This window comes from Pagrus major, chromosome 13 (assembly GCF_040436345.1).
Source record: "Pagrus major chromosome 13, Pma_NU_1.0".
NCBI lineage: Eukaryota > Metazoa > Chordata > Actinopteri > Spariformes > Sparidae > Pagrus > Pagrus major.
In genome coordinates, this window is record NC_133227.1 from 6141325 (window position 1) to 6159327 (window position 18003).

At 41.2% G+C, this 18003-nt stretch overlaps 1 protein-coding gene across 1 annotated transcript in view; it reads right to left on the bottom strand.

The window, feature by feature from the left end:
* Positions 1 to 10824: 10824 nt before the first annotated feature.
* dlg4a (discs, large homolog 4a (Drosophila)) overlaps positions 10825 to 18003 on the bottom strand; it is a 49781-nt gene continuing 42602 nt past the window's right edge. The window contains exons 14-22 of the mRNA XM_073479318.1: positions 15727 to 15903; positions 15045 to 15087; positions 14924 to 14954; positions 14276 to 14323; positions 14087 to 14188; positions 13703 to 13875; positions 12968 to 13080; positions 12751 to 12842; positions 10825 to 10931 (exon numbers count right to left, since the gene is read on the bottom strand). Of these exons, the coding sequence (XP_073335419.1) occupies positions 10825 to 10931; positions 12751 to 12842; positions 12968 to 13080; positions 13703 to 13875; positions 14087 to 14188; positions 14276 to 14323; positions 14924 to 14954; positions 15045 to 15087; positions 15727 to 15903 (886 nt within the window). The remainder of the gene's footprint in view (positions 10932 to 12750; positions 12843 to 12967; positions 13081 to 13702; positions 13876 to 14086; positions 14189 to 14275; positions 14324 to 14923; positions 14955 to 15044; positions 15088 to 15726; positions 15904 to 18003) is intronic.

Genomic DNA, 18003 nt, shown 5'->3' on the forward strand with positions numbered 1-18003 from the left:
TGTGCACATTTTTTCTGCAATATCTGAACACAGCATGTTTTAATGAGCGCCACAACATTACCGATTCATTACATCAGTGTTGCAGCGCAGCCTATTTTCTTATTTAATTAATGGGGGGTTTCCTCAAGGGGAGCTGAATGGAATCACTTTTTGAAGAAGATCTGCGAGAGACAGCGGCATAAATAAGAGGAAATGCAAATTTTAAGTCTAAATGACAAAATGTAAATAAGACATTAGCAATTCAAGCTCACTAACAAGGCCAGACCAGTGTTTAATTTTGGCAGGGTTGGGTCAGTGTTTCTTGTTCTGCAGTTCAACAACAGTTGTGACGTTTTTTTCCACTGTCTATAAAGCAGAATAATCATTTGAATCTCTGAGTTGCATTCAATTTATTCCTGCTATTGATCTCACCACAGGCGCTGCGATGGTGCAATTCCCAAAATTACAGAAGAAGGAATTTTAAAATGACATAAAAGCAGAGTATAATGAGACAGGAAATGGCGCAAGAAAATGAGTTAAGTAAGTAAGAAAGTTCTACCATCATGTGCCTGTTTCTCATTTCCGCAGCAACTGTCTTTTCTCCTCCTTTCCATTCCTTTTGTCCATATGTTTGTTTGTTATATAAGTGAATCGAAACTCAAACCAGCATGCGTAAGGGCGATGCTTAGGGGTATTTAACTCACCAAGGCAGTCACATTTACTGTGTGCTGTGCATGAAATTCTGCTTTAATCAGGCTCTCACTTCCAGCACTGGCAAGCTGCAGTGGGAGCTTCAACAGGAAACGATTTTGGAGTAAACGCGACTGAGAAATGTCCTTGGGAGGTTCCATTTTTCCTCTTCACACTATGTCTATAATTTGAAGAACCCCTTGAGCGTAAGACAGCAGAGCTTTGGGAACAGAGTGACCTACCAATGGGAGAAAACAAGGCTATTTGTCAACTGTTTGTGCATACTATGCCTCTTTTTTGTAGAGGCGGTGTTGCCAGACACCTGAATGCCGTCCCAGTTTTGCTGATTGTCACACATTTGAAGGCTGTGAGAAGCGCAACTTCGAGAGATTGGTTTGGCTGGATTTGGAGGGCCTCTCCTGCTAGAGGAAGAAGATGTTGGAGGAAGAAAATGAGCAGAGGGAGTTGCTGTAAACCACAATGACTGTAAGTAACTAAAACCACAATCCTTACCTACACCAAATGCTCTAACTGCTGTTATGGAACCATATGATGATAGTTGATCACATTACATTTTCCTGGCAATCCAAAGAGACTTAAAGTTTTAGCCATGGCTGTGTTGCTATAGCAATGTCAGTTTTGGTCTGTAAGTTGGTCCGTCGGTTTGCTAAAGACTAATTATTGAATGTATTGCCAAGACTATTTGTACAGACATTCGTGGTCACCATCTATTGTCATTGTGCGCAAGTACAGCCCCATTTTGCCTGAGTACAGCCCCACAGAGGTGCTAGGAAACAAACTTGTTTCCTCAAGTATACAAATATTATGAGCAGTTTTTGAATTCAGTTTTTTGCTCACTCACTTGTGGACAGGATGAGGCAGGGATGTAACCACCAATGGGCCTACAATTACTTACAACTACTTATCCATGTATTCCTTCCCTATTGCATAAAAAGGTGACTGTTTAAATGTAGCAACACAGTGAGAAGCTCACTGAATAATTTGCATCCTTTTCGGTTCAGAGCCACAACACCTTTGAACAGTACAAGGCATGCATTGAGCTAAAAAGATAAAAAAGAAAAAATATATATAAAGAGCCTGTATATATGTGTGTGTATGTGTGTGTGTATATACTGTATGTATATATGTATATGTATATGTATATATGTGTGTGTGTATATATATACTTACACACTTTTACATATACACTTGTTTTTGACAGTATTTTGACAGTAAACTACTTGCGCGCAAGGAGCAACTTGTAAAAAAACAATGTTGACATTCTCTTTGGGAAGCTTCTTGTGGAACTATGCAGGAGCTCCTTTCTCATTACAGAATCATGAGACAGGGATTTCCATTTCTGCTTCTGTTTTGTCATTTTTACACAGAGACTGAACAGAAGCACTGCCTCCAATATCCTCCAGAGTCTCTTCAGAGTGTTTGTTTGCATTATCTCTTCTTTCCCTGCAGCACCTATCTGGTGCACTCTTCCTTAAATGTGTATTTGGTATTTTGTGTTATTCTAGCCGGCACATGGGCGTTTAGCCAAAGCTGTTTAAAATGCTAATTCTGGCGTTCCTGTATGCCATCATCATAATTTTGGGCTCATATGTCAGAATTGCTGCTCCAGAGGGAAAGTGTGCACTTGGCCCAGGTGACATTATAAGCCTTCATGGGTTAAGCTCTGCCATTGCAGATGCAGCTTATTAAGTGACACCAGAAAACTGTATTTTAAAATTGCTGTCATTCTCTCGTTTGTAAAACCTCAGTGTGCAAAACCAAAATCTTTGTCATTTGTCATTTTCAATTAAGTTTCAAGGTTCTTAAATATTAGCCGTGGAAGGTAACGTTCCTTTGAAGCCAGCACGACAAGTTTTAATGAGCAGATTGGGCATTGGGCAGTTTTTTTTCCTTTTCAACAGAATTAGATATGCCAAAACACTTCTCACAATCCTTTTCATTTAGTTTCCTTCTCATATAATTTATGTACTGAACTTGAATGGCACTCAGTAGAGCACATACCTCCACCAAGGCCCAACAATCCTCTTTAAATTAATCAAACCTTAGTTAATATCAAATTCATAGCCCTGTATCACTCTAAATGTTAAACCACTCATAACTGCTTAAAGGTGCAGTATGTAAGAATTTAAGTTGAAAACATTCAAAACTTATCAGAAATAAAATTACAGAATTAACAGAATGTGAGAGAACAGTTTTGACATTATCACTTGTATGTCTTGTGTTGAAAACCATGCTATCCAGCTAGCACCATCCCATACCAATCTAAAGCTCCTGTGCTACCAGTAGCAGCAGCCACAGTTAGCAGCAGTTAGCATTTACTTTAGTGATTTGTTTTAGGTTTATATTGCACAGGTGGCCAATTCTTAAATTTTAAAAGCATTATTTCCTGAGAAATTAATGAAAATGTTGAAGAAATAAACCCTTTCTCGCTTTGTTAAATAAGATGAGAAAAAGCTCCTGGATCCATCCCTTTAGTGGGAACCACACCAAAAGATAATTGGGTCAATTCTTGGCTGAGACCCATCCTCCATCCAAATTCTGTGGAAATCCATTTAGTAGTTTTTGTGTAATCCCTGTTACGAACCAAACAACCGACTAACAAAGACAATGGACAAGGGTGAAAACATAACCTCCTTGGCGTAGGTAAATATCTTCTGTGGTAGGTTTGGCTACAGTGTTTTTTGCTACTTTATAATAATAAGTCTTTAAGTGTCACAAAAAAAGGCAGAAGAGCACATTAGATTTAATCCAGCTTTTGTGCTGTGAGAGCTCTGGCACAAAACCATGGGAGTCAGTATTATCTGAGGCTATAAACCTAAAGGAAGTAACAGCATCTTAGCGTGCCACACCCTGCCGCTCACCAATCTGAGGATGAATCATTTGATTTTTTAAGCAGTCAGTCTGATATACAGCCAGTGACATCATCCGGATTTACTAACGCGGCAGCGGAAGATATAAACAGACAAGTTGAACTCAACTTGTCCTACACAAACAGTTTGACGGGCGCCAGCTGGGACGTCATGGGTGGATGAGCCAAAAGAGGGGACGGAGAGTCAGTGAGTAGAAGACACAGCAGGCCGAGATGAATAATAAAATAAGAACATGGAGAGGATCTGTGTTTGATTCTCTACTCCAGGCTGTAGCTGCCGCGCTGTAATGAAAGTAACAAATGATGCTGACAGCCTCCTCTGTGTGACATTTGACAGAGTGATGTGGAGTCTATGGTGAAGTCTGTGACTAAACTTCTGGATAGAAACATGTCTGGTGTGTAATCATCCGGGATCTGTGAGGATTACTTCGACCAAAGACTCAAATCTGTACAGAAGGATACCGACACACCCATCTGATATCTCACGCGATGGAAAGATACAGAGAAATTATGAATAAAACCTATTTACTGAAAGCTTTCATGGCCACCATTATCTTCAGCAGGTCAGCTTGATGCTTGAAATACCCCAGCCTGTGTGCCTCAAGGTCTGCTGGTGCTTTGGGTCGTGTGAAAGCTTGTGTTGCCCTGAAATGCTTTACTGCTTCAGAGGCATATGAGCAGTTGTGAGGTTGCTTTGAGATAACTCTCAGTTGAGTCTTCTTCCCGACACTCACAAGACCACACATGTCAGCTGCTCTTTCATCCAAATCCAGCCCTGTCACTGCAGCTCTGGACTCTGAAGCAGGCATTAAGAGCTACCACTCCATTATCGGCCTATTGTGAAACAGGCTGCGAGTAATTGCTGGTGATACAGAAATGGGAGCGACTTGCAGTGCGTAATGACTATCACCTTGATCCCACTAAGAGTTGTGCGATTTTGAAACAGTTTGACAATTATCCCGCTAATTTTCCCTCCACCGACTTCCTCATTTCATCGTGTTTGGAGTGATATTTGATTCTAATCGCTGCCTTGATTTAATTATTCCATTTGGAGGCATTCATTTCTCGTTCCTCCTTAGTTTGAAATGACTGTCCGCCCTGGCAGTGAAACGGCACGCTCGCGTCGGATTGTGGGTACATCTGTGACATTCATTTCAAGATTTCCACAAACATGAATCACTTTAATGATTAAAGAGAGAGTTCAGTGACTTAATCAGGAGGAAATTTTCAAGTTCTAATTTTGAAGTAACCGCATAAGTTTGGCAAATTTTTCAATAATCCATCTGTGAGGCATCTGTCTTGCTCTAGGATCCAACTGTGCATTCCTCCACCAGCTTGTGGGTAGATGCATTACATGCCCTGTGTGGACGTGTTAATGGCTGATAGGAGGATAACAGAAACATGTGGATGGGAGAACTTGAAGGCTGTAAGGCTTTGGATATGTACCAGCTCTCAGGTTTAAGTCCTGTTTATGACCTTTGATGGATGTTCCCTCCTCTCTCTGTCAAATCCTTTTTATCACTTTCAGTTGGATACAATGCGGCAGAGGCCAGGCTGTGGTTAAACTGCTGATTGATGTGTCAGGAGTGAAATACCTCAGCCTCTCTCAGCCTTGAACAAGTGGTTGAAATGGATAAATAGACAAATGTTTTACCTCAGTCATTTAAACCCTTAACATACACATTTCAAATGTTCCCTTTAAGCAGGTTTAAGGGTAGGAAAATAATCTTATTCCACATTAAATGAACTTTTTCAGGGCTCATATTGAAGCTATATTATGTGTAAACAGAGGGATATCACGCCCAAGGCTCCATGTTTCTTATGTTCTGCGGCAGATAGTTTGAGGTCACGTGATGGTGTGATCTCAGTCACAAATCCATCTTAAAGCTATGCGCTTGTGGCTGAACACACAGGATTCAAACCAGAGACTTTATAAAAGGGGAAGCAAACCGCTTCAAGCATTTTGATGGCGGTTGTATGACACATATACCCGCCCTTCCCCCCAAAAGCAAACCTTGTGTTGTTGCACCGACACTGGCACAGTTGAGTCATGACAGTTTCAACCAATTTGGTGCAGACAGATGGAACGAGCCTTAAAAGAAGTTGATGTGGAACCATGCACATGAACCTGTTGGCATATCAACCCTTATTTTGGGGCAAAGTCAACAAACCTTTCAATCATTTTTTTATCAGATTTGACTGGTGATTGTACACATGTAGTTTCCATGTATCAGTGACTATTGAAAGTGAAGTTATGGCTCTCTCTCAATTCATTTAGATAGGGACCTGGTCATCTTAGCCTGAAATAACTGCTTGGGGGTGGTGCCAAGATGGCTGCCAAGTGGCAAGACTTGCCTCAAAGGACTTGAACCAATCAGCATCCTTTGAGAGGTTAATCACAGTTAGAGATGGCAGCTACCGGCATCAGAAGCAACTGTTTAAAACAAAAAAAAGATGGTCCCTCAAGAGGTTAGCATAGTGTGGTGTATTTAATATAAAGAAGACCAAAGAACAGCACCAAAGAGTGATTTACCTATGGGCTCCACAGGTGGTAGAGCTCAACTACTGTTGATCTGACCGGTTGAAGTCAGGGCCGTATGCAGGATTTTAGAAATACCGAGATCCAAAATTAAAATTTGCTATGTAGTAGAGGGTACAAAAAAATTTGGGGCCCCCTCCATGCTAGGGGGGTCCGGGGGCATCATGATAATTTTGCCAACATTTTGTGACTCCTCACTTGTCTCTCCTGGTAAAATTTATTAAATTAATTAACGCTAATTCTACACCATCAGTATCTTTGTTTTGGAGTTTGCATAATTTGGATTATAGATATGTGTCTCAGACAGCGCAAGTGAATACAATAAGATATTATATTTTAACTGTTATGTCTTACACTTCCATTCTAACATATATTTTTTAAATGTGAAATTTATACCACCAAATATATAATGTGCTTTTGTAATCACTCAGAAACATTTGTTGGCCTATTTAGTAATTAGGTCTATAAATGGCCTTGAATGGTTTGAATATGATGGGGTTATGATAAGGTTTGGCTGTTTTTGTTTTTTTTGACCAGCACGGGGACACAATGGACAATTACACCTCTCTTTCTCTTTCTCTCAGCCTGGCTCTGGAGAGGGCCTTTCGAGTTTTTCACGACTACTGTATGTTCTCTTAAATGTTTTGAAGGAGAGGGGTGAGTGGAGGGGTGTTCAGTTGGTTGCAATCTGCAATCTCATAATCAGATGCCACTAAATCCTACACACTGGACCTTTAAAATAAAGTGGCTGTAAAGTATGAGATTGTAAACTGAGCCATTTTCCTCAATGGCCAGGAGCAGTATGTAATTCTTTGACTCTATAAATTAGAAGTTCATTGAGAAACGGAAAGACTTTGTTTTAAAAATTCCTTAACCAATCACACTTCATGATTTAGGGGTACTTTGCCCTTTTATTACACACATAATACTGAAAGGAGAAAAGTCTAACCACAGCATCAGATAATAGGGTGAAATGAGACTCAGGTGTGTGGGCATTAAACTGGACAGATGATGGTATTGCTACAAGCCGGAGGCAACCACAGGATTACAACATCATGGCAGCCACATTCACACTGTGAATATTTGTGAGTTCACACTCACACTATAGCATCACATGCAATCAAATGAAGGGGTCCTCACTGTGTGCTTTTCTAAAGAGAAAATGGTTCCCCTGATGAGAGAGGGGGAGGCGGGGGAGGGAGGGCTCAGCGAATAAGAGCCTCAGCAAGTATGTGCAAATGCAGCTCAGAGAAGCTTGTATAAGCAGCTGAAAATGGAGAATGAGTGCCCTCCCCTGGTCGCACTGGTGGTTTCTTGCAGCCTTCGCCTGTGGAACTGTGAAGCATCAAGTCATCAACACAGGCAGACAGAAAAAAAACAGGCAGCTGAGTCCATTTTCAGAAAGCATTTTTAAATTCATTTTATTATTTTATAGCTAATTTACAACAAGCGCTTCACTGAACTGGAACATTTTATTTTGCTTGATATTGTCATTGTTAAATATATTTTTCTGCATCAGTTGACTCTGTTGTAACTTTGTAATCAGTCTTTTCTGTAAAAATTCATATATTTTATAAGGAATATCACACTATGATACGGATGGCTGAGAGAGATATTAAGAAATACATTGAACCCTCAAATAAAGAAATTGAAAACATAGTATTCCATTCATGGATGTGTTGTTTCTGTGATTCTCTCAATGTGTAAATGTAAATGGATGTGTGGATGTGCTGATTATCTTTGTGTGTGCATGTGTGTGTGTGTTGCCCACCCGGGGTGTGCAGATGTTGTTTGTGTGTTTTTGAGCAGTTAAAACTGGGCTGTGGCTCTGATGGATTCTGTACTCGCGTCAAATCAGCAGTGTGCACGGCTAAATCTAAAGCCACACAGCACTCCAACATCTCTATTATATTTACAGCATTTCTGGCCGAGACCCATGAGCTCTCTCAAGGTGGAAAAAAAAATACAAAAATATACAGACTTGAGATGGAACCGGTGACAGTTCTGAATAAATAATAAATCATAAACAAGAACAGAAATTGATAGCTGTCACTCACACGCTTCAGCTGTTCCACCTTGAGCTGAGAGAAGCAAGTGAGCAAAAAAATAAACAAACAATAAATATGAATGGTCACTTCCATCAATACTTCCACCTTCACTCTTATAATTCAGGACAAATTATAAGTAAATACAAACACATGCTCATAAAACCTCGGAGTCCTTTTGCTTTTCGCTCGCCGTCCTTTTCCTGCTGAAACCTGTAGCATATAATGCTGTCAGTGCAAACTATAAATACTTTTCATCTTATACACACGTTAAACCATCTTCATTGCATAACATCATAGCAGTATTGCACTACATCTTCATGTGCGTGTCTCACTCTCTCGCTCTGGCACACACACATACGCACAGCACCCATTTATGTATTATACATTATAACCACCAGTGGATGTTATAAAGGATAGATATTCTCATATAGTATCATTTAATATTTCATACACAACACACATCTTCTCGCACGCACACACACACAAGCAGCAGACACACGGAGGCACACGCACACAGTCACACAGACACACGCGGCTGCATTGTACATGTGATTTTTCGATCTGTTTTCAACTTACACAAGACCAGGTCAAATGTGTCAGTTCAAAGCTCTGGTGTGAGGTCTGCTTTACATCGACTCGGACGGTTCAGTTGTCTCTGTGTCTCTTTTTGCTGCGTTTTACAACAATAAAATGGGAACGTGAGTAAATTCAACAACCAAACTGCAATATTACCCAAAGAAAGCAATGGAATATTGTTTGGAGATGTTGATTTTTACAGACTTAGTCCCGTTAGAAATTGTCATAAAAAAGATATATATATATATATTTATATTCATATTTATATTTATATATAGGCCATTTATTTGTTAAACATGACTTAGCTTTAATTTGTGTGGACACAAGAGGGAGAAAGAAGCAGAGAAAAAGTGGAAGAGAGAGAATAAAAGAAGACCTATTCCTCCCACACAGAGGAGTTTCCACACACATGAATGTGCACATATGCGCACGCACACGGAGACCCACGCACACATACACACACGCAAACGCACACAGACACACACACATGGCTTTTACTGCGGCCACTGAAAACAGTGTGTACGTCTGCGGCTGAGGGATTCTTTTGGAAGAGTGGTCGGTGAGTCGGCCGTGGTGCGATGAAGCTAACAGCTCTGCTGTTTGTGCCTAGAGAGATAACATTCATCCTGGATTCTGACTAGCAGGTCAGAACAGCCAGTCCCCCTGTAGAGGAGTGTGCTAGGTTACAGCTGAGGTTACAACTCTACGTGTATGTGTGTGTGTGTGCCAGTGGATGGGTGTGAGAGTGTGTTTGTGTGCGTGTGTGTGCGTAAGAGAGCAGAGGCTAAACTGTATGTCAGAGCATCTACTGCGGTCAGGACTGGCCTCTCCATATGACCAGATCTCATGGACCGTGTCTCTCTTCTCTTCTTCCTTCATGAGACATGCTAAAAAAACTCCTCCACAATAAGTAGGTGCAGAAGGAGAACACACCTTACTTCCTCGCCTTTCTTTTTTCTTTTTTTTTAGTCAGATTTTTCCATAGTTTTGTCTCCATTGTCTCTGAGGATGCATGCACAAATTCAGCATATGAGTTTTTATCATTATAATTATTTGAACTGCTTTTAAATAATGCCTCGCAATATTCAACATGGGGTGATTGAGCAAATGTCAGCCTCGGCCGCTGAGGTTGGATTCTGAGGACACGCTCAGAACCGAGAGGAGATTCACAAGAAAAAGGACTCTTTGCCGAGAAAAGACTCCTCGTCAAGAGGGACTCAGCAGGATCTGGGCGCCCCGTTCTCAGTCTTCCCCCCTTTTCCTGTCCTGAAACAAGGCAGAGCTGACAGGAGGAGGAGGATAGAAAGCCAGGAGGTGATATAAAAAGAGTGGCCAGTGTCACCTCCTTCTCAGGTGTTCAGTGGGGGGACTCAAGAGTAGGTGGGGAGGGCGAGGTGGTCTTAATACTACCTCAGGGTCCGTTCCTGCTGGGTCACCCTCTGCACTCTTTCAAGCCCTGATCAGACCTAACGTGTCCAGATATATCCAGACTTTGATGAGCTCCAGATGACATGGACTGCAGTTCACACCTGGCACCAGAATGCATCCGAAATCTCTCAAGTAATCACTTGTGATTGGATTTCGCTTCCGATTTGCTTTTATCTGTTGGAAAGCTGCATCTACAAAAATACACATTACACACTGAGTTGTTTGGCAGCGCTAAATAAACTGTGTTTAGGACATTTTCATCCCCAGTTTGGATGCAGTCACAGCTGTAGTTAGAGCTGTCCACTGGTGGCCAAGATGCATTTTAATGCTTAGTGTGAACGGGGCCCCAATACTCACTGGCTCATTAAAATGGAATACTGATTAAGTCTTTTCTCTCAGTCTCTTTCAGTCCAATTACACATCACTGTGTTCACATCTGTCTCAGAGTCTCTTTTTTGGTATCGTTCTTTGCCTTTGCTGTGTCACTTCCTGTGTTTGTCTCTGTGTTTGTCTTAGTATGCATTTGTCTCTCTGTGTCATTCTCAGTGATTGCCTAAGCACTGACTTTGCTGGAGGACAGACAGGCAGGCGAGGCTCGCTTGGCTGTGAGGGTGAAGGGTGGTGTCGGTTGGTGGTTGTGAGGAAGGGGGGAGGGGGCTAGGGCGGGTGCAGCATCACAGCCTCTCCCGAGTGGGGATCCAGATGTAAGGCCCTGATTGCTCCTCGATCACTGTCTTTACTTTGTGATAGACCTCTTCAAAGCTGTCCCCTTCCACGACAGCTGCAGCAGGACACAGGATGTGTGAGAGGAAAAACAAAGAGGGATGGAGGGGAAGAAATGGCACAGACAGTGGCGAGTGAAGAGAAGAAAGAAGAAACATTTGAATTACTAGGGGGAAAACACAAAAAGAGTCAGAGGAAAGGAGGATGTTTATCATTGTGGCGAATAATTTATTCTGTATACTATTCCATACTTGCACAATGTAGTTTGACGTATGTCCGTTTTACAATCTGCACGTCTGTTTACTTCCTCTGTAGCAGCATTACCTTTTCCTCTAACCTTACTGATCACAGTGCTTTTTCATCCTTAAACGCACGTTTCTGCTAGACGGAGTCATTCAATCAAAACAAAATAAAAGACGTAAGTAGCATGGGCTCGTGGGATTTTTTTGTCTGCATTGTTACAGTACAAACACCACTGCCAATGAAAATCTGTCTACGTGATGCAGGCAGAAGTGTTCACGTTTGTTTCATCATGTTCACTAACTTCCTTCTTCACTCTTTGAGTCTCTCACGTAGGTCATAGCGACATGAAACGCACCGTTACCGTGAATAAAATCAAGATTTCTCTAGTTATGAAAGTTGTGTCAAATGCTTGAGACAATGTAAGTACACAACTCAATCAAATACAGAATGTAACAATGGTCTACTTGTTTTTAGACATTTTAACGCATTAGTGTGACATATTATATCTAGTTAGTTATTACACAAGTTAGTTACTCCAGCTGTCACAGTTAGCTTTATACATATTGTTAACAGTGTAAGTGTACATTTGTGTGTATAGCGTTTGTAGCATTTCTGATCATTTTGATAATCACCTCACTAGCGAGGTTAGCCAGCAGGCTAATGTTGGATTCATGTTAATGTGTATTCAGGCTTTTGGTAAATGGTAAATACTGTTTACAATATGTACAAAGCAAACGGTGACAGGTGAAGTTATGAACTTAAGGATGAAAAAGCACTGTGATCCCTAAAGTTGGAGGCGAAGGTAACCTTACTGTAGAGTTGACAGGAAGTACACAGATGGTAAAACGGATATATGTCACACTATATTGTGCAGAATTGATATGATCCACCTGCATTGTCAAAATGTTTTTTTTACATTATGCACACATGTATGTAGCCTATTTCAACATAACCTTCCACATATTTATTCAGTCTCTCAGATATCCTTCAGTGGTTGATGAAATGTCACATATGACAGCTGTTCTCGTTTGTCATAGACTGCAGACAGCACTGGATTTGTGAGGAAACCAATCATGCATATTCTGTTGACTGCTGTGATTTGCCCCAAATGTGTCTCAAATGTTAAAATGCCCCAAGTCCTCCCAAAAGGCACTCGTTTTCTCATCTAATTCATTCAATTCTGCCAGAAACCCAAAGGAGTGTAGTTGATCTTTGTGGGGGGAGGCCTGTTTTATCATTGGCATTTGTTGGCCTTAACCAATAAAAAAAGAGAAAAAGAGTAATAAAGTTAAATGCACATTGTGTTACTTTGAAGTGTGTACATGAGCACCAGCAATAAACTGAAATAATAGACAATCTGTTGTTTCTAAAATCTTTGTAATCATAAAATGGAGGATTTTTATGATCGGCACTCCACATCAAACAGATTATGAGAAAGCGTACAGTGGAGTGCAAACACATTTGTATTTGCTTACATTTACCATCTGGTGCTGCAATAATCCAAACCCAAATCCATGAGTGGACAGTACAGGGTGCCTGTTTGCTACCTAGAAATCCAATGCTCTGCGTGTAACCTTGTGTGCTCATCATTTCTGTGTGTTCACGTCACATGGACGCAAACTCTCCGCTCTCACCTGAGAAACACTCTAGGAAGTCTTGTTCTAGTTTGAGGGCTCGATCCATTCCTTTCCTGGCCTGCTCCTCTGTCAGGCGAGTGTTGATCTCTCTGTTCACATCATACAGAAAAAAATTCATTATAAAACACATGGCTCCATGATGTGCAGCATATTCAGTGTCCTTTCACCCTGCATTTTAAAATGTAGGCTATGAAGAAACTTTGGCAGTACGCACAGGACATTCTCCAGTGACTTGGGCCGGACAAAGATGGCGATGGGATGGAGCTGAGCTGCTTGTAGTCTGCGCACAGCATTGGCCGATACATCCAGGATGCAGTGTTTCCCTTGCTGCTTGTGCACACACGCAGGGGGGAAGAAGGGATATAGGATTAATAAATAAAACCTGTTATTTTAGTAACGACTTTTAGTAAACAAGCCATGAGAGGTTAAACTGACCTGTAACTGCTTGAATGGCTTTTAGAAAACATTTCGAACATAGAATTGAAATAGAAAGTACTTTTGATTACTAATAAATTGATCCTTTTTAAAGGTGCATTATGTAAGAATAGGCCACCAGTTTAATTCAAAGGCAGAACAAAAGGGGGGGGGGGGGGGGGGGGGGGGGGCAGCATATCACCTGAGTTACCTGCTGACTGCAGCTGCCTTTACCTAGTTAGCTCAGATAACCATGCAGCTAGCAGCCCAGACTGGAAGCTCAAAGCAGCGGGGAAGTGTTTGTGTTAATGCTGCTAGCACAGGAGTTTTGGGCTGAGACGAGCTGGGGCTAGCTGGTTAGCATGCTAATATCTCTGTTATCTGGTAGTTAATCATATTCTGTTGACAATTTTTATTTTATTTTACAATGTTTTCAACCAAACTTCTTACATATGCCCCTTTAAGCTGGTTACTAAAAAGGAATTCTGACATTGATATTAAATCTTAATTCCTGGTACAATATGTCGATGCACACCTGTTCAGCCACCTCGCGGACACTCTGTACACTGGTGCCATACAGGTGACTGTTGTACTGGCCCGCCTCGATGAACCGATGGCTCTGGATGTCCTTCTCCATCTGTTCCCTTGAAGAAACAAAGTGATAGTCCCGCCCATCCACCTCATACTCCCTCTTGGGCCGTGTGGTGTCTGTCAGGCGAAGAACAAAACAATTAAAGCAGCACGCACACTCACCCTTCCTTGAATCTCTTTAATCTCTTTCATTTTCAATCAACAACTTCTCTGGAACGGATGTATTATGCAGACATCACCCTAAAATGGCTGCAGGTGGCAGCAGTGACATCAAATTAAAAAATCTGAGAACGGATCAGTCTATGTGACTGGCAGCATAATTACTTACGTGGGACACAAGATCCAAACTTATCAGGGAACTCAGACAACAGGTCATCATTTATCCTGTCTTTCACAGGGCCCAGAATGATGATGGGCCTCGCATAATGAACTAGAGAGAAAAAAGAGAGCATTCACACAAGGGAAACTTAAAACAAAAAAGAAACCTAATACAAAAGCCTTAAAATTATGACCTTACCTTCCACCTGGGTGACTGTCTCATAACTGTGTGAGGTCTTATCTCTCCCTGGTGACAGAGCAGACAAGCATTCAACCAAATTTTCTTTTTTTGCAATTATAAATGACATTTAGATTTTTCCGCATGTGTGTTCGTGTCCATATTTTTTGTGTGATGTATTTTCAAATGTCGCAGCTATTACATCAGCTGTCGTCACTGACAAGAACAGGAAACACGTGACTCTTTAGGAGATGAGGTCTGGCGAAAATGTGAATGAAGAAGGTTGATTGTGTTTGGAGTTGGCAGTCTGTAGTGTCCACAAATGGATGACAGCGATGCCAAAAAGTAGACTAAAGGGCCTGCTCTTTGACTGCAGTTATTGGCAGTTAACACATTTGCAGGATGCTACTTGCACCTTGAATTGAGCTATTAATCCTGTCATGGATGCACAAAACAGGAGCCTGTGTCTATTTACAGACATGAACAGTTATATTCAGTGTATACAAATAAACATTCAGATGTTGTTTGTGCATGTGTCAGCAAACCTTGTCCCCATGTTGCTGTGTCCTGCCCATTACTGCAGTGTTAAATGTAATCAGCTAAAGCTAGTAACATGTGTAAATGGCAGCTTGCAGTGTCAATAGTACATTTATGCGTCACTGTAATTACCTTGAGTGCTCAAGCTGTCTCGACCGTGGTCCTGCGACAGAAACGAGAGCAGAGATTTACACACTGTGAAACAGTTTGAGAGAAGCAGCCTCGGTCAAACAGCTCTGGTGAATGAACTTACCCTCTCTTTGGTGTTCACACGGGACCACTCTTTTCTCTCCACCCTGCAATGACGAGGAGTAAGAAGAAAAAAATGTTACATTTTGTAGACAGAACAATCAAGCTAAAATGGTTAAGAAGCTACTAGGTAAATTATATTTAGCTGGTTATTTAACCTTATAACTCCCATACACGTATTTTTAGTCACGCATAGGGTAGAAGAATTTAATCAAGATCAATAGATTTGTATTTTTCATTAGTTTACATTTAGTTTAGTTTAAGTTACAGTTTTAAAAGTGTTTGGTTTTAGATATTTTTTAATTAGTTTCAGTATTAGTTTTAGTTTTTTTTATTATGATAAGGGGGTATAAGTCAGGAGTAAGGTATTGCAATACAAACTTTGTGAGTGAAATTGATTCACATTCCCAATAGACATATGCACCAATGCATCCTCAAGATTGTTGTGTTGACAAATTTGACCAAATTAACAAAGACTAAAACTAAAGACACATCCTGTTTTTATTTTATTTTAGTTAGTTTCCATAGGTCTTCAGTTGGTTGCTTATTCATTTTCTACTAAAGTCTAGTTAGGGTTAGGGTTGACTTACATGTTTTTCATATCCAGTTTAAGTTTAGTTTTGTAAAAAAAAAAAAAAAGAAAAAAGAAAAGTCCTTGTCCCATGCTCACTCACAGTGTGTCTGACCTGTGCTTGCTGGGGATGAAGCCAACCTCCTCAGCCTCGTTCTGAGGGCTGACCTTACGAGCCTGCCACCACTCCTCATCTCCGCAGTCCAGCACATGCAGCACATCCCCAAACTTGAAGCCCAGTGCCTGACTGAGGAAGCCACAGTCCGCAGTCTTATCATAGTCGAAAAGAGCCCTGTGTGATTAATGGATTATAGTCAGTCACTTCATGAAAAAACTCTTCAAATCATATTCAACCAATATTATAAACAGTCATGACGTGTATATTGTGTATGCCTTTTACAGTGCTCCTTGTAAGTGTAAGTTACTTAAAAATATCATTGTTTTTGTTTTTTTCTATCAAATAGACACACAAAACAATTTTAACCTTGATTAGAAAATTCAAGGTGTAACAAAGCTTTTCACAAAGAAAAGATTTGCAGTCAGAAGCTAGGAAAACATCCTGCTACATTAATAAAGTTGCAATCTTGTTTTCGGCCACCAGCGGCAGCACTGAGCACCGGGCAGGACTCCATTAACTATCGAAGCTGTACGAGGAAGAAATTCTGCGCCATCTTGAATTTATACATTCGGTGTCTCCTGCTTTCCATTCGCATAAGTCCTGTTTTTATTACTTTACACACACCTGACACTGGTGTGAACCCCGCTGAACTACTGCTGATAAGTTCAGCTGCCCTCTTGTTGTTTCTATTTCGAGCTTTTATCTGATAAGCAACTTTTTATTCAGCACGGAATAGCTGTAGTAGGTGCCTTTGTCATTCAGCCATTCAGGACCGTGACAGGTAACACTAAGTTGTACTGACAGCAACAAAAAAGCTCCCGTACCCACTCCCCATGCCTCAACATGTGAAGAAAGACAGTATGCTATTATAATCCTGTTAATGGTTAGTTGTCCCGTTGCCATTTTATTGTAGCTTCCCACCAAAACTCCCGCCATCTCCATGAAGCTGCTACCACGGAGACATCCTGCTTCTTCTCTGGTTCCAGCCCCATTTTTTTTTTTTTCAAAAATTAAAATAATAATAATAATTATATATATTTCAAGCACATTGTTATTCGCGGTCGGATTAGCTAACATACAGTATCCTGTAGTGTCTGAGTGTTTCTTATACCTCCTGAGCTCTGAGTGACAGGACAGGATGGGACAGGATCAAATGCTTTCCTTTAAGTATATTTGGGAAGGAGACAATGTAGAGGTCTCATGTTCAGGATAACAACACATTAGTTCTGTAGTGTGCTTCAGAGAATAGCTAAAGGAAGAGGCCCACACCAAGGACTGAGGAATTCAGAGGTTCAATGTATACATTTCCATCTAAGGACAGGAAGAGGTTCAGGGTTGATTTAATGTACACATTTCCATTTAAGTAGATAGAGACTAACATCAACATAGTCACGCACACACCTCCATGTACACATATTCCCTGGAGAGAGAGATGTTATGCAGACCCATCCTTTTCTAATAGGATAGAGGGCCCCTCAGTTCCTCAAAGTAAACAATTAGAGAAACAGGCGGGCCTGAGCGAATAGACTCTAAAAAGACACACACACCAGAGAACGGGGGGGATTTTGGTTGATCTCCTAAGACTGAGGGTCAGAGAGGAGTTCGGATAGAGCAGAGGGAAAAGTATTTTGGGCATCACTTTGCCGAGATTTGAGAATACCAGGGAGTGCACACTCTGGTTCGGACGCTGGCTTGAAATCTGTTTCAATAAAGATTGCTCTGTCATATCCACCCAGCCTTGCCTCCGCAGAATCTTTATCAACATACTACACGCCGACACCTTTCGAGGACGACAGCCCATACACCTCAATCCAACCTGAATGTTAACGTTACTGTTACAGCAGTACCATCGCTGCTGCAGTTAAGCTAGCTTAACGTTAACGTTATGTTATCGGCCGTTAGCTCTGCTCTGGGTAAGTGAAGACGCAGTCCAGAGTCTTCCTGCTCCAGCGGTTTCCCGGACAAAACAGGATGATATACATCTGACTTAATACTTGAACTGAATACTCATGTTCCTGTCGCTGCTGGCTATGAGCTACACCTGAACCCGAACTTCACTAGTCACCGGTTTACACAGGAGATCGACGACGAGGTTTCTCCTAAAGGTAAGACGCATGTTGCCTTTACTTGACTCTGCGCAGTGCAGTGTGATCTGCGACCGGATGTTTGCTCATTGTAGCAGGGCTAGTTTACAGTCACGTCATCATGTTGTAGTCTGTCGCTGCTTGCTTGGCTTGATTGGTTGGTGTGATTACTCTTTGACAGTACAGATGA